Below are 25,496 nucleotides of genomic sequence, written 5' to 3'. Positions count from 1 at the left end.
GAATCCATATCAATAATAATTCCCCATCGCGGTAAATAAAATATATATTCAAATATATAAAAAATTTAATATTTTAATTAACTATTTTTTATTTTAACGTAATCATTTTTATTAGATTAGTTTTTATTATTTTTTTATAATTTTTTCAGCACATTTTTTTATATTTATATTTTGCTTCAAGAAATGTAAAATTTTGTTTTTTTTTTAAATTCTATAAAAAATTCATCAATAATATTTATAGAATTTCTAACTATATTAATAATCCTTTTGTTCATTTAATTCTTCAAGAGAAAAAAGTCACTCATTCTAATATCTTTTATCGTAGTAATTATGGAATCTGTCATTCAACCTTTTACTTTTTTACTATATCGATCCGTCTAATTGCTAGACATTTGTAAAATTACTCGCAGTGAAGGCAATGTAATTTTAGTAATCAATCGAGCTGAAATTCTATAATGACAGTATAAAAATCACTTTTTATAATAGATAAAAAGCATGAAAATTTTTATTCTTTTTTATAGAATTATTATCTCGAGAAATATGTTAGAAATTAGATAAATACAAAAAGAAAGATGGCACATTCATGTATAACTATGTTTTTCCGTATGATGACGCGACCAATCGATAATGCCATTCGCGACGGGATTGGAAATCAGCGATCTCAACTCGGCACACGGATCGCATACGAAAAATGCGCGTGGAAAGAGTAGTCTAGGAGGAGTGGATCGATTGGAACACACAAACACACACGCACGCGCGCGCATATATATATACGAAATCACACACATATATGCAATATATATATATATATATATATATATATATATTGCATATATGTGTGTGATTTCGTGGCACGAACGAAACATTTTTCAACGAGCAATCGAAAGTCAAAAGCACGGAACAAATGGGGATTTTTACGAATATCCATTTGTCCGACAAAGTAACGGAGTTTTTCTACATCACTATCGATGAATCTAACTACGAAAGTCAATTGCGCGATTCATTTTATGAACAATGTAACAAGAGAATCTCAATAATATGAATTTGAAACTTCACACATTTTTCAATTATTATAAAGCTTTAAAAGCTTTTTAATGTTATTTATTTATAAAAAAAAAAAAAAAAAAAAAAACGAATGCCTCAACAGTATAAGATATAACAATGATGTTAAAATGACGAAAATATAACCAGTATTGTTATGTATTACAATTTCATTGATCTAATATAAATTTAAAGATTGATTAATATACCTAATACTTTTAATAATGGTTATCGGATGTGCTATTTTCAAGCATAGAACAATAAATTGCACTACTTTGCGCTCATGTTTTATTGCCAATACGGCGATCTTTGTTGTATGTAAATATATATTATCTTAATCATGATTTTTTGAACAAAAAGACAGTCCTTAGATGTTTCATTTAAGTCTGCATTTTTCCATTAAGATGCATTTACTTTTTGCTTCTTTATTCATTCTATGCCCATTTTTCTTCTAAAAGATATCAAAGCACTGCGTGCGCTATTTCATAAAAGCCACGAGCATTAGATACAATGCATTATTGGAAACGATTTCAACAAAATATATCTTTTTTTATCCCTCTGCATTGCAGGCTTTTGAAGAACTTGAGGAGCTGCTAGGAAAACATAACATATGTATCGCCATCAAAGAAAAGTTGGTAAAGGATTCTGGGGTTGCTAAAGAGATCGCCTACGATAATATTGTTTCGAAGCTGCTAACAAAACCACGAGCAAGAGGTAAGATAGATTTAATAAAACAAAAAGAAGTATTCATGTAGAGAAAACATATATAAAAATTATATTTCTTTTTTCTTTCTTATAGTTAATGGCTTTAGCATACACACTGTATATGTATGCATGTATACTTGTGTGTCATATATATTTTTTATACTCTCATAATGTAAAATCCTCCATTTGGTATGTGCTTAGAGAGTGTTATGCCAACATAATACACAATTTCTTTCTCTCCCTCCTCCTCTCTCTTTTCTCCTAAATTACAAATCTAGTCTGTAAGTAAACCGCATTGAAATCTTAATCGATGTTTCTCCGATGACATTCTTCTCAATGGGCTAAATGTCATTAAAGAGGATTTAAATTTAAATTATATTATCAAACAAAAAGAAAGAGAGAGAAAGAGATGGAGAGCCCTACCGATCTGTCCATTTACGCGATTTTGTTCATTTAATCGATTAAATTACCCTAAAATATAAATATATCTCAAACGCAAGATTGCGAAATAGTGTTGTATCGATGGCGAACACAACAAAGACTCAGAATTTCATTCGATTCGTTTCGAAAAGTGATGAAATGGGTTCATTAACGAAATGGAAACGCGACTTGCTCCGCAAACGGCACTTTGTTCGAAACTTGTTTAAAATCTACAGAACTCTCACCTAACTCCCTCATTTCTTCCTAAGATCTTCCAAAGCGAGCGAACGCTAAATCCCTAGCTTTCTTTGCAGGTCGGATGGATATCAAATGCAGTTTGACATGTATAGCTTTAATCAAATGTTTGCACATATGTTCCAGCAAATCATTAAAGAAATAACAAAGTATTTCGCGCAAGACAAGAAATTAAATAATTTCTTTTAATATCTGTATCATTTTCAATGATTATGTTTTTAAAAAAAATTAGCACCGACATTTGGAATTCATTTAAATATCAATGAGATATTAATTATAAGATATTCACACATTTTTAAGGAAAAATATAAAATCACATATTGAAAAATATATGAAATTGCAATATCAAATTCATAATAAACTTATATAAATGTGACTTGTTACGATAGTTAAGATAAATACAATTAAACGTAATGTAAATATAATCACACTGTTTGCGTGATTACATAGAGAGAGAGAGAGAGAGAGGCTAGCAATATAATATATATTTCAAATCTCAGTTTGTGTAATCGGTATACATTGGTAAGCAGAAATTGCGTTTATAATTTACATAATACTAGTATCGCGTTCATAACTAACAGCTAAACGTATATTTACACGCACTGTTAAGAAAACATCTAAATCCTTCAATGTATTTTCATGAAGAAATTCAAATACGATACAGACACACAGGATATAGATGGCAGGGAAACGAGCAAATGTATATTACTATTTTCGCAGACGCAAAATGAGAAATGGTGCAAAGCAAAAACGGTTGTAAGGCGCACATATAAAAATTATGACATTGTCAAATAATTCTCCCTTCATATATGTATTCCACTCGTATACCCACAACAACAAGAAGTACAATTAATTACACAAGACTTTCAACACGCACCGAAATGGTAATCTTATTTCAGAGAAATCGAGATTAGTAACTCGATTTGACAAGCAAAGATGTTCCTTTGCCACCTCGAGCGAATAAATATTTCATTCATTTAATCCATTCAACACGGTCCCGAACCTTGAAATCCCTTGGTGACTTTTCGAATCTTTTGTACTTGCGTAACTTTCTAGCAATATTTTTAATAATATTTTCAAAGAAATTTTTCTTCTAAAGAAAAACTAGTATTCAAAAATTAATCATTAATACATCTAAAATAAATTTTGCAAAAATATACTTCCGAGATACTTCTAACTCAAGAGATATATTGCAGAGAAAGAAAAAGTAAAAATTACGACATTCCATGAACAGCAAACATGCAATGCCTATTAATAAAGCGGAAGTAATGATATTTTAGAGTAGAACTTATAGATAAAAATAAAACTAAAATAACATATCTTTTACATTGTTCTCTATATAATTCTATTTTTAAAACATAACGATTGTAGAAAAAAATTAAATATTTATATCCATAAGATTTTTTTCCTAAATATATAATTTTGTCTTATTACTTTAAATTGAAAATACTGTTTAATCGAAAAAAACAGATACGATTTTAACAAACAATACAATTGTTTAAGTGTACCTTATAACCTATATAACATTTCCCAATGAGGGGGGGGGGGGAAGCATTTCGCGTTAAATGTGTCTATTTTATGCAGAATTTCCTTGTAAACTTTTTTGTAGCCAACCGTTCTCGGCTTCGTCAGACTCGACCTTATGCTCTCTTTTACGCCCCCTCATTGATTTCTACCGGATCCTGTATAATCTAGATTCCCATAGGAATCACCGTCCACGACCCGGAGCGAGACATTTCATTGGCATTTTTTTCAATAAAAGCCTGGACCTTTTCGCTTTCGGGAAAATGAGTTTTTGCCGCGATAAAATAGAACGGTATGACGAAAATTACCGCGGTAATAGAGATAAGACGATAAAAGGTCGCCGCGTTTTTCGGATAAAATTTTCACCCAAACCCTTTTAACTCTTGTACTGCCGCAGGCTGCATTATTTTCGGTTCCGATCAAGAAGTTGCCGGGGTTATGAGGGCAGTTAGGCGATGCAACGCGACCGGCGCTTTTTCCTGGATTGGGAGTGACGGCTGGAGCGCAAGAGGGTTAGTGAGTAACGGTAACGAGCCGGAAGTCGAGGGCACTCTATCGGTCCAACCTCAGGCGAACCCAGTTAAGGGTTTCGAAGAGTACTTCCTCAACTTGACCGTCGAGAATAATCGAAGGAATCCGTGGTTCGTCGGTAAGCGAAGGAACGACCGAAGAATGTAACGCGACGAGAGCGAAACTTTGCGAATTCTAACTTTGTACAACCACTGGCAATATGTATTCACGTATGTTGTATATATGTATATACACGCAAGTTTGCGGCTTTGTTACAAGAAGCTAGACTTTACTCTCAATATATATCGACGAACTTTTAACACGGTTTTATTAACATAAGTAGACCGATATATATAACACAATTAATTGGCCGCCAAATGAAACGATCGAAGCAGCAATTTTACCAATGTATGTGTAGTATTTCTTTTTTCTCAATGAGATAAAAAACATTATAACAAAACAAAAGGTCTGATAAATATAAATACAAATTTAGAAAACATGTTAATAAGAGCCAGGCGCAAAAGTTAAGCGTAACAAAGTTTAAAATTTTTTAAAATTTAATTTGAACGTTTCGGTCCTTCCTTTGGATCATCTTCAACATCGATTAGCAAAAGAATGCACGAGACGTTCAAATGAAATAAAGAAGAATTTAAAAACAAGTTCGCCTAACTTCTGCGCCTGGCTCTTATTAAACTCTTATTAAACTTCTGTTTTCTATCTGAATTTGTATTTAAAAAAGTATTATATACAATATTATTCGCTTCTATAAAAATCACTATTATTCTCGGTGCATGAAATTTGAAAGACGCGTAAGCACATGTTTCGCTAAGTCGTTTCGGATCGATCAGAATATATTAAATCATGTACACACACTTGTCATGTGTAACGAGAGCAAACCTTCACGTTAATTTTAGAATTTTGGGAAGATCATTTCAAATGCCGATATCCGAACGCATCCAACACACCATACAATAAAAAATATACGAAAGCTTGCACAACGGAAGAACGTCTCACCAAACAAAACACGGCTTTTGAGGACCAATTACAATTTGTTTCCGATGCAGTGATGGCATTCGCTTACGCTTTTCGGTATAATTAAAATTTAATAATCGACATATATTTTTGAAAATGTTCTCGAGAAAATCGTGAAAAGAGTGTTATTATTCTTTTTTCCTAGAGATATGCACCTTGAGTATTGCGAAGGAAAACCGGGATTATGCGATGCTATGAAACCAACTAAGGGAACAACGCTTCTGCAGTACCTGCGTAAGGTGGATTTCGAGGGTAAGCTGACAAAGCTGTTTCTTGAAAGAGGTTACGAAGTGCGAGTCTAGTCGATGGAAATGTTTATTATAAATCAATAGGATGACCTAACTCTGATGTTTTCACATATTAAATAAACCTAAACGTAATATACGTACGTTATTAAATAAAAATAAAAAAAAAATATTTTAGAAAAGCCTATAGATCTCTATTATATGGTAAAAAATTATCTTTATCGTGATTAGTTGCTTATACGTCTCGATCAAGTTTTCATGGTACTCATAGGCGATCAAACGACTACGTTTAAGGTCTAAGCGGAGACAAGTTTAAATTCGACCAAAACGGCGACGGCCCCGCGCGGTACAACATCATACATTTCAAGCAAATCAAGCCGGGCAAGTACAAGTGGATTCGCGTTGGTAAATACCTGGAAGGCGAACTGCGACTGAATATGTCTGGTAAGCCCTTTCTCGTGTCTTACGACGCATGCGAATGTACCCGGTCTATATATGAACGTGTTATAATGTTTTACATCATCATCGTGCATGTATCTGTTTTAGAAATCCAATTTAAGCTCGGGCATCCTCAATCACCCGAGAGCGTATGTTCCTTGTCTTGCGAACTCGGTCAGGCAAAGAAATACGTCGAGGGTGAAAGATGCTGCTGGCATTGCTTTAATTGCACTCAATATCAGGTATGTCAATAACATATATCGTTAAGGATAATTAAACTGCTAGACCTGATGTATTTGTAATTTAACTTTTTCAATTAAAAAAAACATGCATCTATTGTATTAACTATTTCCAGTTTTGATGGTAAAAAATACAATAGCTATCTTTGTGTACACATTCATTTATCTCACAATCGTATAATAATAGATTTCCAAAATATTGCATATTGATTTTGTTCGATATTCTCGTTGGGTATGTGTCAAATGAAGAAATATGTAAAAAAAATAAAATTTATATATATATATTTATATAAAATTAAAGATAAAACTAAAATCAATTTTGGTTTGTTAATTAAACAACCATAAAAGTATAGAATAATAGGAGAAATTTAAACCAATGTAGGGTGGTTATCCAATTTTGTTTCAGGATTTAAACCCTTAAATCGTATAATCATCCTGCATATTGATTCAAATTTACTCTAACATTCTATTAATTTTTATAATTATAAAAGATATTTATGTGACTCCCATTTTGATATTTGAAATTGTATCTATTATATATTTTTATTTTTTATAAATTGTAATATTGTTTTCAATATATATATGCAGAAAAATGTATTCGTAAGAGATTTCTTTTCTGATATATATATATATATATATATATATATATATATATATATATACACATATATATCGGGGAAAGAATTCTTTCTTATGAACAAATATCTATGAATAATGCTTGAATGCGAAAAATCAATATGCTTCGAAAAGAAATAAAATGTTAAAATGCAAACGTAGACAAAATGTTGTAACTGTATAGAAATCGAAATATCAAAAAAGAAATATCAAACACAACAATTTTATATAGTTGCTGCGCTTTGTTGCTTAAACAGATACGACATCCCAAAGATGAAACGCAGTGTATTCAATGTCGTCGAGGTACATTGCCCGATGAAACTCATTCAACATGTCGAGATGTTCTGGAAGAGTTTCTACGCCCGGAAAGCGCTTGGGCAATAGGTGCAATGTCTTTCTCTGCCACGGGAATTTTGGTAAAGTATCTCTTGTATATCTTTCACAAATCTAATTTTCTAAAACTGAGAGAGCTTGAACGAAAAGCACTAAAAATGTATTGAGAAAAATAGATATAATTTATCTCTCGAACTCTGCAATAATTGCACCATATATTTTATATGTTATATATATATTATCATATGATTTTTTGGATAAATAGGTAACGTTATTTGTTGGCGGCGTTTTCCTCAGACATAACGATACGCCTGTTGTACGTGCATCTGGACGAGAACTATCTTACGTTCTTCTCTCAGGAATTTTACTCTGTTATCTCGTCACATTTACTTTGATACTTAGACCCACGGACATTGTCTGCGGTATACAAAGGTAAATAACTAAACCTTTTCGAGTATATTCTGCAAGTGTTCCGACGTAATAGCATTAATCTCTTTGCTCTTATATAAAAACTATCAAATTTACTTTATAAATTTACTTTATACATTTTTCGCGTACGATTAATATTATCTAATTAAAAATTTTACTAGTTTTACATGATTTACTTTAATAATCTTCCAACTTTTCTTCTTGTTTCTTAACATAATTCATTATGATATAGTAAAAGTAAATATTTTCTTTTATTCTTTAATATCGCGGAATAAACAATGTCTAAAAACAAATTTAAAAAGTTAGACGAACCTAACATGAAAAATAAGATAACTAAATCTTTGTGTCAATCTATAGAGAATCCGAGCTAGAAATATGAGATATACGCAGAAAATATTTCTCGATATTAATAAAATGTTTTTGAGAGAAATAGAATGTTTGTTGAGAGAAAAAACGATGATATAAAAATAAAAACTTTATCTCTGCTGATAGATTTGCCGCGGGCTTCTGCTTCACGGTAGTATACGCGGCATTACTAACGAAGACCAATCGAATCTCAAGAATCTTTAATGCCGGAAGCGCGAAAAGACCATCCTTCATATCACCGCGGTCACAACTTATTATCTGTTTTGGATTAATATTCGTGCAAATCTTAATTAACGGAGTTTGGATAATCATCGATCCTGCCAGAGCGATGCATCACTACCCCACGATGGAAGACAATTTGCTCGTTTGTAACAACTATATCGACGCCAGCTACATGATCGCGTTCGCGTTTCCTACAATATTAATAATCGTGTGCACCGTCTACGCCGTCCTCACGAGAAAAATTCCAGAAGCCTTCAACGAGAGCAAGCACATTGGTAAGTTTACTTTTTTCGCTTCGTACCACATCACGCATATTGTATAAATATTCCGTACCATGTTCCACACACTATGTGCTTTTTAACTAAATCAAACACTTCAATAACGATTAGAAAAATACCAAATTTTTAATTGTACATTGCAATTCTATAAATGCAATAATAATGCATCATATTCGATATAACATATACATATTCTAGCTACAAAAAAATAATAAAGGAAATATCGATCGAATTGTAAAACTAATGGATCCAGTCACGCAATTACACGTAATTGTCATATAATTGTAGTAAAAGATACTTAGTTGAAAAATATTGCATCCTTTATTTGTACGATAACGATTATTTAATGAAGGATAAGAGAATAGCGTCATTAAGAAACAACGTCTCTAATGTAGGTTTAACGATGTATACAACGTGCGTCATATGGTGTGCTTTCATACCTTTGTATTACGGTACCGGAAGCAACGTCGCACTGAGAATTACTTCGATGTCGGTCACAATCAGTCTTTCTGCGTCTGTAACGGTGGTTTGTCTCTTCAGTCCAAAGGTAAAGCTTGATCATTTGGAAACATTTGATAATGCTCGAATTTCAAAATGAACATTCCATCACTCAAAGATTGTTGCGCAATTTTGGAATCTCGAGTGTGCTACATCTCGTGTTTATAAATAATTTTAAAATCTCTATTTGAATTCAAGTTAATGCAATTGTGACGTATGCATAATATTAAAGATTTGTATATTTATTAATATTTCTCTTTTAAAAAATGCACGTTCGACGAGAAAATAATTTCTGAAAATTGAAATTAGAATAGCATATAGAATTCTATTTGTTGATGTAAAAAAATTAAAATGAAACAATTGTCGAATTACTAGGCAAATTACTAATTTGTAACATTAGCTTAATTTATCGTAATAACGATTCACGTATTGTTTATATGCGCAGCTATACATTATTTTAATCCGACCTGAGAGAAATGTGCGCCCAACCGTGAGAGGAAGGCTTAATCTGACAAAAAGTTCAGCGATAACTGCCACAAATGCCTCAAATATGATGGGGCCAGTAACGGCGACGACAGTTTTGACAGCCGCAACTTGCGATCAGAATAAAGCAATCAAAAAACATATCGCTATAGACTGCTCCACTCAAAGCGAGTGTAAATATTAAATATGTTTTCGAGCTTTTTTTTCACAAAATATGATTATCATTTTAACGCAGATTTGATTTCCCTCCCATTTTTGTTCGCAGGCTACGAATTACAATCGAAGGATCAGAAAAACGGAAAATCATTAACATGTACTTCGCGATCAACTCAAACGACTAACAACGAGAAGGAATTTGTGACTATTGTGGCGATTAATAAAGAATCGCCGGATGTAATTGCGTCTGTGAATAATAAGGAATCAAAAAATAGCACAATTACGACAAAACGACTCAATAGCAATGCAAGGACAGATAATGGACCGCTCTCTCAAAGTGATCTCTCTTTATAGCGGAAGGCAGAATTGTCTATAAAGAGAGAGAGAGAATCCGTAACTGTTAATTTAAAACCAATCTCGAAAAATCCCGTTATCGTCTGATTTATTCTTAATATCATTCATTGTATACGATTGGAACTATGTCAATCAAACTAAACAAATTACATATTTTTCAACGCAAAATATCTGCTTAAAAAATTGTTTTACAAATTATTTGTCATTAGATATCCCTCGCCAAAGTTCGATGGCAAAATGATAACAATTAGACACCAAATTATATTGTGCTCTAAATTATTCATTAGTAGAACAAAATTAGAGTAAATTAAATTTATTGTGCGTATCGTACACATATGATATAATACATGTTGTATATCATGATGCACGATATGTCACAAGTCTATAATATTAAATTAAGAAAATAAATAAACATAAATAAGCATATAATGAACTTTAGAATTAAAAAATGTTTCATTATCTAATTATGCAATATAATGTGCGTGAAAAATATTTGTATAATTAATAAAATAGTGCATTTCACTGTCATGTTGACAGTATTTACTGTTAATAAATAACAGCTGGATATCAATTCTCTTGAAATTATAATTTTAATGAGAACAAGATTCGATAAATTAATTTTATCTCTCTTGCATATTTAATGAATATATGGTAAATGTTGAAAATATTAAACTTTCTTATCTTTTACATAAAAAAACAGTCCAAATTTTAATTGATAATTATTTAACGTTCTAACATTTCAAAATGTAATATAAAATATGTTAAATATTTTAATCTACTAATAATATTTTGTTACAAACTTAAAGATTTCATTTATCTTTCTTGATATCAAAAATAATGACTTTCTTACAAATTCATAGAAATCGGCGTTAAAGATATTTCAAAAATTTTTGTTAAAATTTTTTAAGTATTCTTATTTTTTATGTACTGTATATATAATAAAGTATATAAAAAAATAAGAATACTTAAAAAATTTAAACAAAAAAATTTTTTTAAATATCTTTAACGCCAATTTCTATATGAATTTGTAAGAAAATCATCATTTTTGATATCAAAAAAGATAAATGAAATCTTTAAATTTATAACAAAATATTATTAGTAGATTAAAATATTTAATACATTTTATATATATATATATACACGGAGAAAATTTTCTGTTAGAATTTACCCTGAAAATCATGGTAATCATGGGACAATATGGTATGGAAAGAATTTTATGAGAATTTCTCTGATTAATATTTATCACAATAAAAATAATAATATCTATCGCAATAAAATATGAAATGTTTGCTTAATTTTACTAAACTGCATGGTAAAATTACTCAAACATGTTTTATATTTTAACGTGTAGATATTATTATGTTTATTGTGATAAATATTAATCAGAGAAATTTTCATAAAATTCTTTCCATACTATATTGTCCCACGATTACCATGATTTTCAGGGTAAATTCTAAGAGAAAATTCTCTCTGTGTAACATAGTATATCTGTAACATTTAATTACGAAGCAATTTTGTAGTATCTTTTTATGTAGCTATATATCTTAATATCAAAATCATCTTCGACATCATTTGCCATTAAACATAACGAGTGCTATGAAAATTTAAATGTGTAAATATAATCCGACAAATTAAAAAATTTTGCCGTCTAAAGCAAAAGTGATTTTCTGATATTGTACCTACAAGATACAGTAACCTAAATAAAATTCATTAGGTAAATTCATATGTTTCTAAAAACAAATTAAGAGAGAGAATACTCGTACACACACTATACGTATATATAATTATTGTAAATATCTATTTGTAAATATATAGACTTAAAGGTGAATTTAATTTAACGTCCACTCTCTTCATCGCGTCGTTTAACATTTAAATAAAACATGTGCACATATACATATACTTTAGAGTAGATATTAAATGTTAAATATGTATATCTTTTTGTAAATATTTTCTGCAGACTATAGGAATTGCTCTCCGTAGAAATAACATACGCAAATTGCGTAGTATTATAACGGTATAATGCAAATCTATTTTCAACTTACCTTATTATTAAAATTTATTTAAATATGCTATAAAACAAATGAACGATTTGAAGTTTATGTTCATTTTATATAGCATTAGATATACATAAAGGTATATGTTTTATATTTACGATAATGTCATTTTGCACATCGTATAAACTTCTTTAGAATTACTACGAAAAAAATCTATCAATCTTTTAACATTGCATTCAATCAGATTTTACGATCAATCGAGTATTCAATCATTTATAAACGTACATATACATATACATACATATTATACGTTATACATCATTTATCTACTTATATTATTTCTATTTTTTTCATAAACAGTTTTCTCATAATAGATTATCATCAATTTTTGAATAATTTTAGAAATAAAACTAATTGTAAGTGTATATGCCTGTAGAGCTCATCATTTATTTGCCTAAAATATTTGGATCCTCTAGGCACAAATATTAATATGAAAGTACACATGTATCAATAAACTCTGTTCCATTTCAAAATATTATATTATTAAAAAATATCTTTTTTTCCTCTTTTTCTTATTAGGCTTCAGATATAGATGAGAATGATAGTATTTTTTTCTTAAATTAAGATGCATCATGCTTAATCATATATATAGCAATAGAAAGATATAATATTAAACTATTAGAAAAAAATATTGTGAAAAAATATTGTGAATGCAATTTAGTATTCGCGTATTATCGTACGTATCAAAAAGATTTCCCAGTATAAATTTGTGTACACTTTAGAAGCAAATATAGTAATTTAAGATTTATAAAAAAAAATCGAAATTATATATAAAAATCACAATACGCGAACCAACGCAACAAAATATACCGGCGACGGGTATTCAAAATATATGTATAATATGTGCGCATATACACAAAATATATTATACATAATCGTACATATAATACACAGATCATAAATACCAATTTGTCTTAGCTCATTCCAAATTCATTGAATTATATTCTTTTAAATGATAAAAAAACAGAGTTAATAATTATGCGATGTATAAATTCCAAGAAATGCAATGCAAAGACACAATGTTAAAAATAATATATATACTATTATATATACATATATATCAAGCGATCTAAAGATATTTTAAATACATTATAAATTAAAATAGGAAAAAAATAGTAGTAGCATAATGTATCCATTAGAATAAAAATTACAAAATAAAATCGACGATATGATGTAACCATCGTGTACTATTTTCCTTTCCATAAGCGAATTTTACGAAGAAAAAAAAACTTTTTAGTCCCTTTTTTTAACGCGAATAAAAAAAATTACAACCAATAATATAGAACAATTTAAAGATGTTCATTTTTAAAAACTACAAAAATTACAGAAAAGATGATGCTCCAACGTCCAAGAAATGCAAAGAGAAAGAGCAAAAAAAAAAATATAAAAAAAATATCCAAATAGTTTGCCACAAGGATTCATCTAATTCATTCTCGATTATCGCTAACTTGTTCCATCGACATTAGTCAGACGGATTAATAACAGATCGTAAAAATCCCGATTAAACATATGATTTATGACTTGTATTTCAAACTATTATATATTTCATTAATATATACTATAATAACTATTACACATTGAAAAGAGAAAAAAACACCATCGTTTATAATTTTTAACGTAGGATTCGTTTATAATTGACAACATTTGCAGCAACAGTCTCTCTCACAATCCATGAACAAGTTTAAGAAGAAAGGGATGTCATAAAATATGCAACTGAAGAAAGTCATTGCATACACTTGTATTGACGAAAAAAAAATATTAAAAACGTAAATATGCGTATAGGAAATTTTATAGAATATATATATATATATATAGGTATATATAATAAATTTTCTATACGCACATTTACATTTTCGATATTTCTTTTTACATCCTACAGATACATACCTACAAGTTGCACAAATCTTATAGCCTAACATTAGTTTTCTTTAGCTGAAGAGGAAACAAGGCAAATGTGAAGGAGACGAGACAACCGTGAAGGAAAGAGAGGCATTAGAGGACATAGAAAAAAGCCTCGCTAAAATATATCCTTTTATTCGAATAGCAATTACAACGCTCTTCAACGGACTGACATTTTTTTTACTACATCAGTAGTATACCTTCAGAATTTTTTGAACATACGAGTTTCCTCAAACACTATCTCTCCGACTAGTTATATGTTTTGTCCGTCAGTAAATTGTTTAGTGATTACAAATCTTTACGAAATGAGAATCTGTAAAGTCTGAACGCAAACAGTACGAACGATACTATCGTTGGATGGAAGTACATGTAAGCATCGACCAACTCGTCACAATGGGCATACCGTTTTATGCGATAACTGGCAATGGGTAGGCACGTATACATTGATAAATATGCAATGTGTTTTGCATTATTTATCAAATTTTCATCTAGAGTCAAATCCTAATTAAATTCTTCACGCCCTACAAACATAAAACATGATGTCTTTGGTCTAAAAAAAAATAAACAGATAGATCACAAGAATATTCAAGCTTACCTACAAAATTATCTTTGTTGCAAAGAAAAGATTCATTGCTTTCAAATGCTCGATGTAAAGACAATCGTCAGATATATCTCGCTAGGTATACTTTGTACGTACATATTAAAACTCTTTATTCAGTTCGTATCAAATAAATAAATAATTAACTTCTCGTGAATAAACACTAAATTTTGTACAAATAACTACCGAATTATTTATACAACAAAGATTAACTATAATATTTGAAATAATCACAGAAAAGTATGTATATGCGTATAAAATATGTATGTATATGTACATTACTGATTTCTCTAAACACATTGCAGCTATTAATTAAGTGGAAATCGACCTTGTTTTTCTAAAATGTTCTAGATGATATGTGTGTCAATAAATCATTCTTACAAATGTATTTCAATAAGAAAAAATACTCTTGATTTTATTTGCTATTATAGCATGGTAATCCTCATAAACATTACATAAAATCGAATAGTTTTACACACTTGCATACTGTTCGATACTATATTTAGAGCATGTTCTATAAAATTATTTCCCTACTTTACTCTAAAAATCTCTATAAATTCGATATTTTAGATACATAAAGGATTTTCGATTCGATTCGATTGAATCATCCGTTGCATGTAATTAATAAATTTGTTTCAATATTACTCTTTTCATTCATCATTCAATATAATCTAACTAAAAGGTTAACACAAAAATGTCCGATAACTTTTCCATCACTTTCAATTTTACCCTCGATTTTTTATATGAAATTTGAAACGTAAAATCGTAAAATCTGATTCAATGAACGAATAAATGATGCAAAGAATGCACATTGTGCAAGAAAATACTATTGAATTTATGTCTTCCAAAACTTACCACTGACTTTGATACATTTGACCTTCTGTAACTTCTTCTTTTCTGATAACACCGGCATGGCTTCTCTACCCGATTCGCTTCCTCCTGCGCCAGAACTACCGCCAGCTACATCAGCTTCTTGAATGCCACTACCTCCTGCTTGAGCCATAAGAGATTTCTTTATATTAGTAATCTAGAACACAATAGGAAAAAATCAATATAATTAGTTGCATATATAATTAAATTTTTAATAATCTATAAAACAGATAATTAAAGATACATAAATATAACTCACATCTCTCTGTATTCTTTCTTTGTGATAAGTAGCTTTTTGTTTCTCAACATTAGCTCTAGAGATTTGATCCTCGATACAAGATAAAACTGTATCGCACGCTTCACCCCAGGCAGCTAAGGTCTCAGCTACTACACCAGTATCACCTGGTCGAACGTCTCGTCCAAGACCGGCATAGTCTACTTCTAACTGTGAATTTTTTTGATCTAATTTTCCATGAATTATATCTGCGTATATTGCTTCGATAATCAAATCCTCTAGATCTCTGACATTCTTTATATCTAGCTCTTCCAACAGTACTGAATAAGGTATACATTTGTTTTTTGTAGCAAGAGTGACAATTGTAAGATGTTGAAGCTTCTTCTTTTGCGTAGGAGTTAATTCTAATACTTTCTCCTTATTTTCCAAATAATCTTTATAGGTGCCGTAAGCAAACAGATTTAGAGTATTCCAATACTGAACATAAGGTCCATTCTCTAATTCTTTGATATTTGGCATATCCAATAATTCACCAAAAACATGAACGCCAGGTGTTTCAACAGCTTGCCTTATAAGTTCTATGGCAGCAGCGCCTTTTGCAGTTTTTGCAAGCAATACAAATTGCTCCAAAGGATTATTGGCTGATTTTTCAGTGCTGCTTCCACCAGTCATGTTGATTTCTAAATAAATATAAGAAATAATAAGAAATAATGTTTTTGAATAAAACATTCATATGTATATAAATAGCAATATGCCATAGAATATATATATACAAAATCATTAGTGCCTTAATGCATGAATTTAGATGCATACATTTAGAGATATATGTAAGAAATACATATATATGTTCCGATATGTGAATAAAATCATATGTAATATGAAAACATTAACGATCTTTGTGTATATGAAAATAATGATAAAATCGCAAACACGACGGACTATTTCGAAAAAATCTATTGTCCTTTTGGCAACAAGAACTTAGTAAACCGTATATTTTCTTGTATAATTGTTCGATTTTAAAAGTTGGAAAATACAAATTCACATTGTTCCGCGTTATATACAATATACACAACAACGATTGAACGGCGTGCAATGTTATGAGAGAGACAATCAAAACATTAAACATACCATAATAACGTAATAGAATTAACTCACCTCTTCGTTATTAGCAACAGCCTAATTAGTCTTAAAACTTTCCCACTACTTTCGGCACCGTCCAAGGATGAGATTCGCGTTTTAAATTATAAAAAGATGCGAAAAGAGGCAAGTGCGCACCAACAACACCGATAAATGCAAGAGTATCCTTCAGTGCATCAGTTGCACTCTCTCCCTCCATTTGAATCATTCGAACGACCAATCAAAATGGATAGATTTTCTTCGTCCTTATTGGTTGATCAAACGGTTTCAAATTTACGTTGAATTCTCCGTACGAATTTTTTGATTGGCTGTCGTATAGAAAATCTCTAGGGTTCGGAAAGTTTCCTGCAACAACAGCCAATCAGCTTCTTGGACAAATAAATATCACTATCCAATATGACACATTTTTATCGTTCAGTTGGTACACAAGGTATGTTTGCATGGTGACAACACTGTTTCCCACATATGTATATTGTAATAAAAGTTGAAAGCCGTTTGAGGTTAAAATTCCTTTAAATCCCAACACACATATAAGTTTATCGATTAAGTGTCTTCAGCATTTAAACAATATACCAAAACAATAGGACGAGAACTATCGCGCTTATATTTATCCTGCAAATGTCACAATGGTGAAGAATAAACTGACGTGGTTAAGGTTTCACCGAATAAGTTACGTTGTGCCGTCAGTGAATGATATCCAGGAGCAACACTGACTCGGCAAAAATGAGCAGGCTATGGAATTACTTGATATTTCAGGCATGGATGTCTTATCTGATGGCAGCTGGCTTGTTGGTCTTCACGAGTGGCTTCCTCCTTAATCGCGTCTCCAGGCCAGAACGGGCCGAATGCACGCAATGCATAGTTAATGATGCCGGTGATTGCGATGCGGCGAGCCTCTTCCAGGTAAGGTTGCTATCCGTCCTCTTTTTTCCCGGAAATTTTATAATAATTCTACTTCCAGGACATGGAACATGCCGCTAAGGTGTGCCTGGAACGCAGAGCGCGAGTCGTCCTCTTGATCGTCGATGCCTTGAAGTACGAGTTCGCGGAATGGTACGAGAATAATGCTGCCTCGATGTTCTCCTACCATCGCAACAAGCTGCCCGTAATTCACGACTTACTGCAGAAACATCCGTCACGTTCTCGCCTATATAAATTCATAGCCGATCCGCCTACCACGACGATGCAACGTCTCAAGGGTCTTACGACTGGTTCCCTGCCCACTTTCATAGAGATAGGCTCGAACTTCGCCTCAGAGTACATTCAAGAAGACAATCTCATTGACCAAAACGCTGCCGGTGGTATTGTTTTTATGGGAGACGACACGTGGACCAATCTATTCCCGGAAAAATTTATGAGACAGTTCCCATCGCCGTCGTTCAATGTCTGGGATCTGGACAGCGTGGACAAAGATGTTCAATACCGTATTTTCTTCGAGATGAAGAAGAAAGACTGGTCGTTACTGATAGCGCATACACTTGGAGTTGATCATTGCGGACACAAGCATGGCTCGCAGCATCCAGAAATGACGAGAAAATTGAATGACACGAATACACTTATAAAGGAGATTGTAGCATCTCTTGAAAAGGATATGATGCTTTTCGTTGTCGGAGATCACGGCATGACCGAGACAGGTGATCACGGTGGTGACAGCTTGAATGAAGTCGAAGCTGCAATGTTTGTTTACTCGACAATTCCTTTGATGAGAGGATTTGCTAATAGTGATAATAGCGTCAACCAAATTGATCTTGTTCCTACTCTTGCATCGATTCTTGGCACACCAATCCCTTTCTCTAATTTAGGTTCTGTAATATTAGATTGTTTGCCAAATAACATAGGAGATGCTGCTGGTCAGTTATCGTATCTATTACAATCTCTGTGGAGGAATATTGCCCAAACAAAAAAATACATAGAGGTATATTCCGCCGATACATACTTACTCTCGAAGGAGCAGCTTCAGCATTTAGATTATGTGTATAATCTTCTCGCAGAACGTATTAAATATATCGATTGTTCTGAAACGCTAGAGACTTTCGTCGGAGATGCCAAAGGTTATTTTAAATTATTAAAAGATACATGTTCTGAGGTCTGGGTTCAATTTGATTCCGGTTTAATTTCCAAGGGTTTACTTTTAATGTTTTGTTCCTTGTTCTTCTTTTATCTCTTCATCACCGGTATCCCCGAAAATCGTATGTGTGATATATTTAAATCTTCATTTTTACAATGTGCCATTATAGTAAATTTAATTACCGCAGCAGTCACTACATGTCTGTTCTTATTGAATATTCTAGAGGAATTGAGAAATACAACTTTTTTTGCTACTGGCGCGGTTTCTATTGGTTTATTAGTTATAGTAATTGCTCAAAACTGGGATGTTATCTCAATGTGCTGGTATGATCATCGTAGAATTAAGCTGTTGACATATGTAACGAGGATAATACTTCTTCTAACGGTATGTGGTCTTTTCTCTAACAGTTACATAGTTGAAGAAGACAAAGTCTTGTCTTTCTTATTTGTTACACTCGTTTGTCTGCTCATTTTTGATTTAAGAAAGAGTGATTCTGATAATACTTTTGAGAAGAAGACAAGGTTTACATCAAAGTCGTCAAAACCAAATTTCAGGACAATTGTACTAGTTATTGGTTTGTTAGCATGTATCTTAGTTAGATTATCGCATTATTTCTGGCGATGTAGGGAGGAACATTTACAACGGGAATGCTCTATAATTGCAACTGGTAAAGTTGGCTGGTCCGCAATGCCAAATAATTGGGAGCGTGATCTATTTGCTGTCTTACTCGCTTCGATCATTCTAGCATCTTATGTGGTAATAGTTAGACTGTGGTTGCAAAGTTGTGGAAATCTCACAGGCTTTGCTCCTAGTGTCATGGTGGGACAGTATTGTCCGGTTATTGTAAGCGTTTGCATGGGTTGCTACTGGATTCTGCAAAAGCTCCCGAAATTTGTCAAACCGAAACTCGCACTGTCCTGGGAAATTAATACGTTACCTAACGTAGTTTATTTCTTCTGCGTGTTTGCGATTCTCGTCCTCTACTATCGTCCACTCAGCATATACCTGTTGCCAAAGAAGAAAGAATCCATCGACGTCTACCGCGACGAAAACATAGTGCCTCGGTTATTCGAAAAGATAAAGGATTCGATTTCCCGCAAACGAATAGATGCCGATGAACTTCCAGTCATCTACGGTTTCGGGACTACCTATAGTGCTGCATTCATCTCATTAAGTGTATTTCTCACACTTCTGTATGCATTATTGTTGGGAGATACTCTATCGCCTGGCACATTTTTGATGTTTGTAACATGCGCCTGTATATTGGGTTTGTCGGCGATAGAGAGATACAAAAATGCTAATAATATTTGTAAGTATGATATATAGAATTTACATATTATCTGTATATACTTGGATCTATCTAACTTTTGTATATTATTGCATTGTACACAGCTGAACTCGTTGACGTATCTATGCCTGTGCTATTTTGCTGGTTTTTATTAGCTGAATATTTCTTTTATGGAACTGGCCATCAGGCGACATTTCCTACTATTCACTGGCACGCTGCCTTCATAGGAACTGGTGGTCATTTTTATGGAAACTTAGTATCAGCAATTCTAATCGGTAGATATATCCTTTGAAATGTATATCCTTTCTTAAAATCTATGTTAACTTTAGTTCTCTAACGTACATAAAATAATTTGCAGGTATCAATACATTTGGATCGCATATTATATTGGGTGCGACATTACCACTATTAGTGGTCGTGCCATTTACATTGCATCGGGTATTTCCAAAGTTTCTTAAAGCGAAATTTCTCGATGATATAAAGAGAGGTGAGCTATTACTGTTTGAACAAGACTCTGCCTTCCACGCTGCAATTTTCTCGGTTGCAGGAAAATATACGTTACTTCACGGAATCCGGGTATGTTGTATAAAAACATATAAAATTAAACACATATTTGTTTCTTATCTTCTCTAAAGAACAATTTTTGCGAGCGCACACATGCACGCATATTATATATATATATATATATATATATATATATGTGTGTGTGTGTGTGTGTGTGTATGTGTATATATATATATATATCGTTAATTAGATATTGTATTTCTTTTCTAGACTTTCGGCAGTATGCTCGCGGCAACAATACACTGTCGGCATCTAATGGTTTGGAAAATATTTGCACCGAAATTAATTTTCGAGGGATTAGGATTTTTGGTAACGTTGGGAAGTGTATTAGCATCGTTCTACATGGTGTTTCGCATCGATCAACAAATGGAGTACCTTATCACCAAAATCACGAAAAGCAGATGATAGTGACTTACTCTTAAGGGTGTGTAGTACAATCAATAGCTAAGTACCAAAGTCTCGTAAAGACATTTCACTTCTACATTAAATCCGAAGATGGCTCGTTACTTACGAATATATAAGTATATTCGACATATTACAATATGAAAGACAAAACATAAGTCATAAGCAAAACATCTGTGCTTGCAATACTGCCAATATTTCCACAATTTTATATGAAAGTGTAACACAAGAAAGGGTAAATATAAAGTCAGATGTATGTATATATGTATATACATATACACATACATACGAATATTATAAATGACGTTTCTCGTACTGAAGTGCAGAAACTTATCTCTCCATTTCTTCGAGATGATATTAATGTTAGATATTAACGTCCATCTCTTATAGAATGTTATGTCGCGTAACCAAATTGTGATGCTTCCTAACACACTAACGCTACCCTGCGTGCAATGCATTGCTGATTGAAGACAAACAAAGCAATGCACTTGATGCAGGATTGCGTCTGTGTGCCACGGTCTGTCTGCGCGACTGTTGAGTATATTGCCGTGTGACTGCTATTATTAAAAAGAGAGAAAGAAAGAGAAAAAGAGTGCGATATATAGAGAATAGACTAAATACCATTAGAGAGAGCATTCATCTTTCATATCCTTCGATACATCTATATAAAGAAACAAATCGTGTATCGTATTTGATAAAAAAAAAAAAGAATTGTGCAATAAATCTGACATTTAAAATTCATCCTTGATCATATCATATCACGATTCTCTATCGCAGATATTTTAATTTTAAATGATTTATAAAATAATATTAATCTTTTCTTTTTTACCTTCTTTTGCTAAATATATTTTATTGGAGAAATAACGTTTAATCGTACACATTTATTTGTATGGAACTTCAAATAATAGCATTTTTAAAGAATTTAAGATTTAATCATGTAAATATACGATGAAAGAAGTACTCCTGCTGGCTGAGAGTGGCTTAATGCTGATTATGATGGTGCCTATGATCTTGATATTCATTCTTGTGATATTGCATCCAGTCAGCCCATTTGTTCAAATTTTCATAAGCGTTAGACTCCTGCGACAGATGAATAGATGTCCACGATAATTCAGATATTGCACATATTAATTTTAATTAATACTTTGAAAGCCTGGAGCTTGAGAGTTAGGCAATTTAGCCATTTGAATCTGAAATCAAATGAAGTTACCACATTTTATAGCTTTGTATGAATATTATTCTCTTGATTAAACAAAGATCTCTTTGATGAAATATCAGGTAATAATAACTTTTCATTCTTCATTTTGAATAGAATAGTTTGTATATAGGCTTCCAAGGTATTACAGTGTGTTATATATTATAATATAAAATTATATGTATGTGCACATTGATTTTCATTCATAATTTTATTGAATGATTAATATTTAATATTTTATTGTTGTGATTTTTAATTTTACTTTTATAGTTTCTTTTTAAATAATTGTAAGCACAAATAAATACATAGGTGTGTATACAGATTAGAGGTAGATCTAAAAAAATAACAAAACATGTTAAAAATTGTCTTTAGATAGAAGATACGGGAATGTGTTTTTTTATATATATATATATATATATATTAGCGGGAGAAATTTCTGTACATTTTATAAATATCATATGATATTTATAGATTAAAAATGGAAGAAAAAATTTAAAATTTTTGCTTTATTCTTAATATATAATATATAATATCAAAATAATATTGTTCCAACACACATAATAAAATAATATTAATTATATAAGTATTTTTCAATTAATATTATTAATATTAAAATTATATCTTCTATCTCCAAAACAAATCAAACACTTACCAGCAACTTAATTCCTCCTCTTTGATGCTCCGGTGTAGAACCTCCCCCGGCTTGTACAGATTCTACCGAGCCCGCGGGTAGACTCTGATATCCCTGATGCATCTGCATTTTTACGCCTCTTGTGTATTGTCTATGATCATGCTGATTGTTATCATTTTCATATCCCAAATATGATAGCAAATCATCGTCTGCTTGTCGTTTTACAGCAGATGCCGAATTCTCTGGATAAGACACCCAGAAAGATGTTGGCAAAGCTCTACTCATTATAGTATTCTCTTTGACAGGACTTGCCGGATACGAAGCCGTAGTTACAGTCTCAATGGTGGATATTTTCTTCAGGATGGCACTCAAGAGAGTGTTGTTAATTGAAGCGTTGTCAGTTAATGGAACCTTTGGCAATTCTTCCGAATTGTCTGGAAGACCAGTGCTAGTCGTTATTGCATCCTTCGTGATCACAGTAATATTTTTTTGCAGGTCCGTCAACATATCAAAAACTTGACTGAGTACAGCCATTCTCTGTTGAAAAGGAAGCGTTGGATCTACTGTTGGTTTTGCAAAGGGAAACAACCCGGAGGAGGGTTTAAAAGGCTTTTTCGACGTAGCAGCAGCGGCTGCCGCAGTTTTCTCATACGCAATCAGATCATTCAGAGTCGCTATCATGTCGCTCTTTAGATTGCCAAGCTCCGACAGTATAATATCACCGATTGCGTCCTTAGCAACTGCGATGGAAGATGCATCGTCTAAGGATCTTGCATTCTTGTCAGGTAAAATATCATCAGGTTTCACGGATCTCATAAAATCGATTTTTGCGCTTGAACTATCATCTGCTTCTTGTGCTGTCGCATTTAACTTTATGCTGTCAAATAGCTTATCCAGAAAATCCGACACTTTTTGGGTATATTCAGTCGGGCTGGGAATTACGGAGGACGGCAACCAGAAGCTGGCTGGTACTATGGTGCTCTTCGGCGTGGGTATTGCGGTCGTTGTTGCTGGAGTGCTGGCAAGATTTTTGAAGAGCGTATCTAGGAATGCTGACTTCTTCGCCGTCAACGTGCTCGGGTCTACCACTGATCCGAAAGAGTCACTTGGTCCGAAATAAGGTCCACCTGGTCCAAAAGGTCCGAATATTCCCGGCAAATATTCCGTTGGTGTACTACTAGCTGATTTTGTTGCCGATGTATTTTCTACTATCTGTGGATCTTTTGGATAAGAGCTCGGAATGGAATTGATGTCGCCTGCGGAAGAAGGCGCTTCTATGCTTCTTCTTTTGCGGGAAAAAGGTGTTTTGCTCAAATAATCAGGAATTATCTCTGGCGATGAGAATGGCGTAACAGGCCCGAATTTCGGACCCATTGGACCGAACTTTGAGGCAAATGGACCGAACATACCGCGTTTATATACACCGCTATTATCGATTGCTTTCTCTTTACCATCTTGTAATATATCTCGTTTATTAAATAATGCGTTTGCGCTATCAATATTATTTATAGGAAATCCACTTGTGTCATACGGTATGATCGGCTTGGCATCTGCTGCATTATATGCAACTGGTCCTAAACCACCGAATAAATTGCTCATCATATCCGTCTTTTTAGAGATGAATGTTTTCGGATCGACAAACTTCGGGAAGAACGGAGATTTCGGCGCGTAAGGCACGGATATTGTGTCCATTCCTCCCGGAGGTCCAAGGGCTCGCGAATAAACTACAAAATAGTAATCGATATAATAATAATTGTATCTTTTACATATAATTAAATCTTATATATTAGCAACAAAAAGAAATTAATAAATTAAAAAGAATTCAATAGAAATTTCACTTTGTGAAATTGAGTTTAAAATTGTTAAAATTTTATTTTTTTTTATCGTATCTAATTTTATTTTTTTTTATAAAAAAGAAAATATAATTATATACATAAGAAAAATAAATCTTTCATTTAGAATTAAGATTAAAGATATTTTTCTATTTAATATTTGACATTTAAAAGATATTTTTGAATTTGCATCAATTGAAAACATCTTAAAAATAAAAATAAATACTTGCAATTATTCCTATTGTTCAATTTTTATAAAATACCGAACACAAAATAAAAAAATGTGATATATTACCAGGTTTGGATGCAAAGCTTGTCCATGACGCTCCGGGTGGAAGTGCCAGAATTAAACTGGCTGAGAATGCCAGCAGATAGATGGAAAGTAAAAATGTTCTCTGTCGAAGCATATTGCACTAAGTAATGTGGTCTACATTGCGAACGTGCTTTTATAATAATCATTGATCAGTAATCCTTGCAAAGTCTCCGGGATTATTCGTATGGAAAATACTGCGGCCCAAGCTACATATGACAGTCTCATTAAAATAATCCACTCACCTCATATAGAACTTACAGTTGTGTA

The 25,496-nt window shown here is 32.2% G+C and overlaps 4 protein-coding genes across 13 annotated transcripts in view; 2 read left to right on the top strand and 2 right to left on the bottom strand.

The window, feature by feature from the left end:
* The window catches only part of Glurb (metabotropic glutamate receptor B), a 157,009-nt gene extending 146,147 nt beyond the window's left edge, over positions 1 to 10,862 (top strand). For both annotated transcript variants that reach the window (XM_083044249.1, XM_083044250.1), the window contains exons 6-17: positions 1,611 to 1,755; positions 4,343 to 4,594; positions 5,370 to 5,544; positions 5,633 to 5,739; positions 6,027 to 6,176; positions 6,279 to 6,412; positions 7,282 to 7,440; positions 7,623 to 7,789; positions 8,279 to 8,649; positions 9,048 to 9,199; positions 9,596 to 9,806; positions 9,899 to 10,862. In XM_083044249.1, coding sequence (XP_082900375.1) covers positions 1,611 to 1,755; positions 4,343 to 4,594; positions 5,370 to 5,544; positions 5,633 to 5,739; positions 6,027 to 6,176; positions 6,279 to 6,412; positions 7,282 to 7,440; positions 7,623 to 7,789; positions 8,279 to 8,649; positions 9,048 to 9,199; positions 9,596 to 9,806; positions 9,899 to 10,143 — 2,268 coding nt within the window. In that variant the 3' untranslated portion in view covers positions 10,144 to 10,862. The remainder of the gene's footprint in view (positions 1 to 1,610; positions 1,756 to 4,342; positions 4,595 to 5,369; positions 5,545 to 5,632; positions 5,740 to 6,026; positions 6,177 to 6,278; positions 6,413 to 7,281; positions 7,441 to 7,622; positions 7,790 to 8,278; positions 8,650 to 9,047; positions 9,200 to 9,595; positions 9,807 to 9,898) is intronic.
* Positions 1 to 17,137, bottom strand: part of Csn7 (COP9 signalosome subunit 7) — an 87,030-nt gene extending 69,893 nt beyond the window's left edge. For 4 of the 7 annotated variants that reach the window (XR_014425884.1, XR_014425885.1, XR_014425886.1 and 1 more), the window contains exons 1-3: positions 16,955 to 17,137; positions 15,824 to 16,479; positions 15,550 to 15,721 (exon numbers count right to left, since the gene is read on the bottom strand). Coding sequence is in view for 3 of the 7 variants with exons in the window: in XM_083044269.1 (XP_082900395.1) it covers positions 15,550 to 15,721; positions 15,824 to 16,471 (820 nt within the window). In the remaining 4 variants the exon portion in view is untranslated. Of the gene's footprint in view, positions 1 to 14,215; positions 14,647 to 14,691; positions 15,245 to 15,549; positions 15,722 to 15,823; positions 16,480 to 16,954 lie in introns of those variants that run through there. The other 3 variants (XR_014425883.1, XM_083044267.1, XM_083044268.1) reach the window with 3 other exon arrangements.
* Positions 17,138 to 17,402: 265 nt separating this feature from the next.
* Positions 17,403 to 23,717, top strand: Pig-o (phosphatidylinositol glycan anchor biosynthesis class O). Of its 2 annotated transcripts, XM_083044252.1 has the most exons (6): positions 17,403 to 17,839; positions 17,898 to 20,313; positions 20,397 to 20,567; positions 20,651 to 20,868; positions 21,067 to 21,280; positions 23,580 to 23,717. In XM_083044252.1, the coding sequence occupies exons 1-5, from the start codon at positions 17,627 to 17,629 to the stop codon at positions 21,259 to 21,261; spliced, it is 3,213 nt and encodes a 1,070-aa protein (XP_082900378.1). In that variant the 5' UTR covers positions 17,403 to 17,626; the 3' UTR covers positions 21,262 to 21,280; positions 23,580 to 23,717. The 2 variants fall into 2 exon arrangements, with proteins under 2 accessions (XP_082900378.1, XP_082900377.1); XM_083044251.1 differs by lacking the exon at positions 23,580 to 23,717 and having other exon boundaries at positions 21,067 to 23,268.
* Positions 22,240 to 25,352, bottom strand: LOC145939714 (uncharacterized). Of its 2 annotated transcripts, none has more exons than XM_083044255.1 (3): positions 25,212 to 25,351; positions 23,106 to 24,808; positions 22,240 to 22,338 (listed from the first exon to the last, which is right to left on the bottom strand). In XM_083044255.1, exons 1-3 carry the CDS (start codon positions 25,321 to 25,323, stop codon positions 22,240 to 22,242), a joined length of 1,914 nt encoding a protein of 637 aa, XP_082900381.1. In that variant the 5' UTR covers positions 25,324 to 25,351. The 2 variants fall into 2 exon arrangements, with proteins under 2 accessions (XP_082900381.1, XP_082900382.1); XM_083044256.1 differs by having other exon boundaries at positions 22,321 to 22,448; positions 25,212 to 25,352.
* Between the last annotated feature and the right edge of the window lie 144 nt (positions 25,353 to 25,496).

This window comes from Prenolepis imparis, unplaced genomic scaffold, assembly GCF_030444845.1.
Source record: "Prenolepis imparis isolate NDT839.2.m4 unplaced genomic scaffold, iyPreImpa1.0 SCAF_8, whole genome shotgun sequence".
Lineage (NCBI taxonomy): Eukaryota > Metazoa > Arthropoda > Insecta > Hymenoptera > Formicidae > Prenolepis > Prenolepis imparis.
This window is presented reverse-complemented; position numbering and strand designations above follow the sequence as displayed.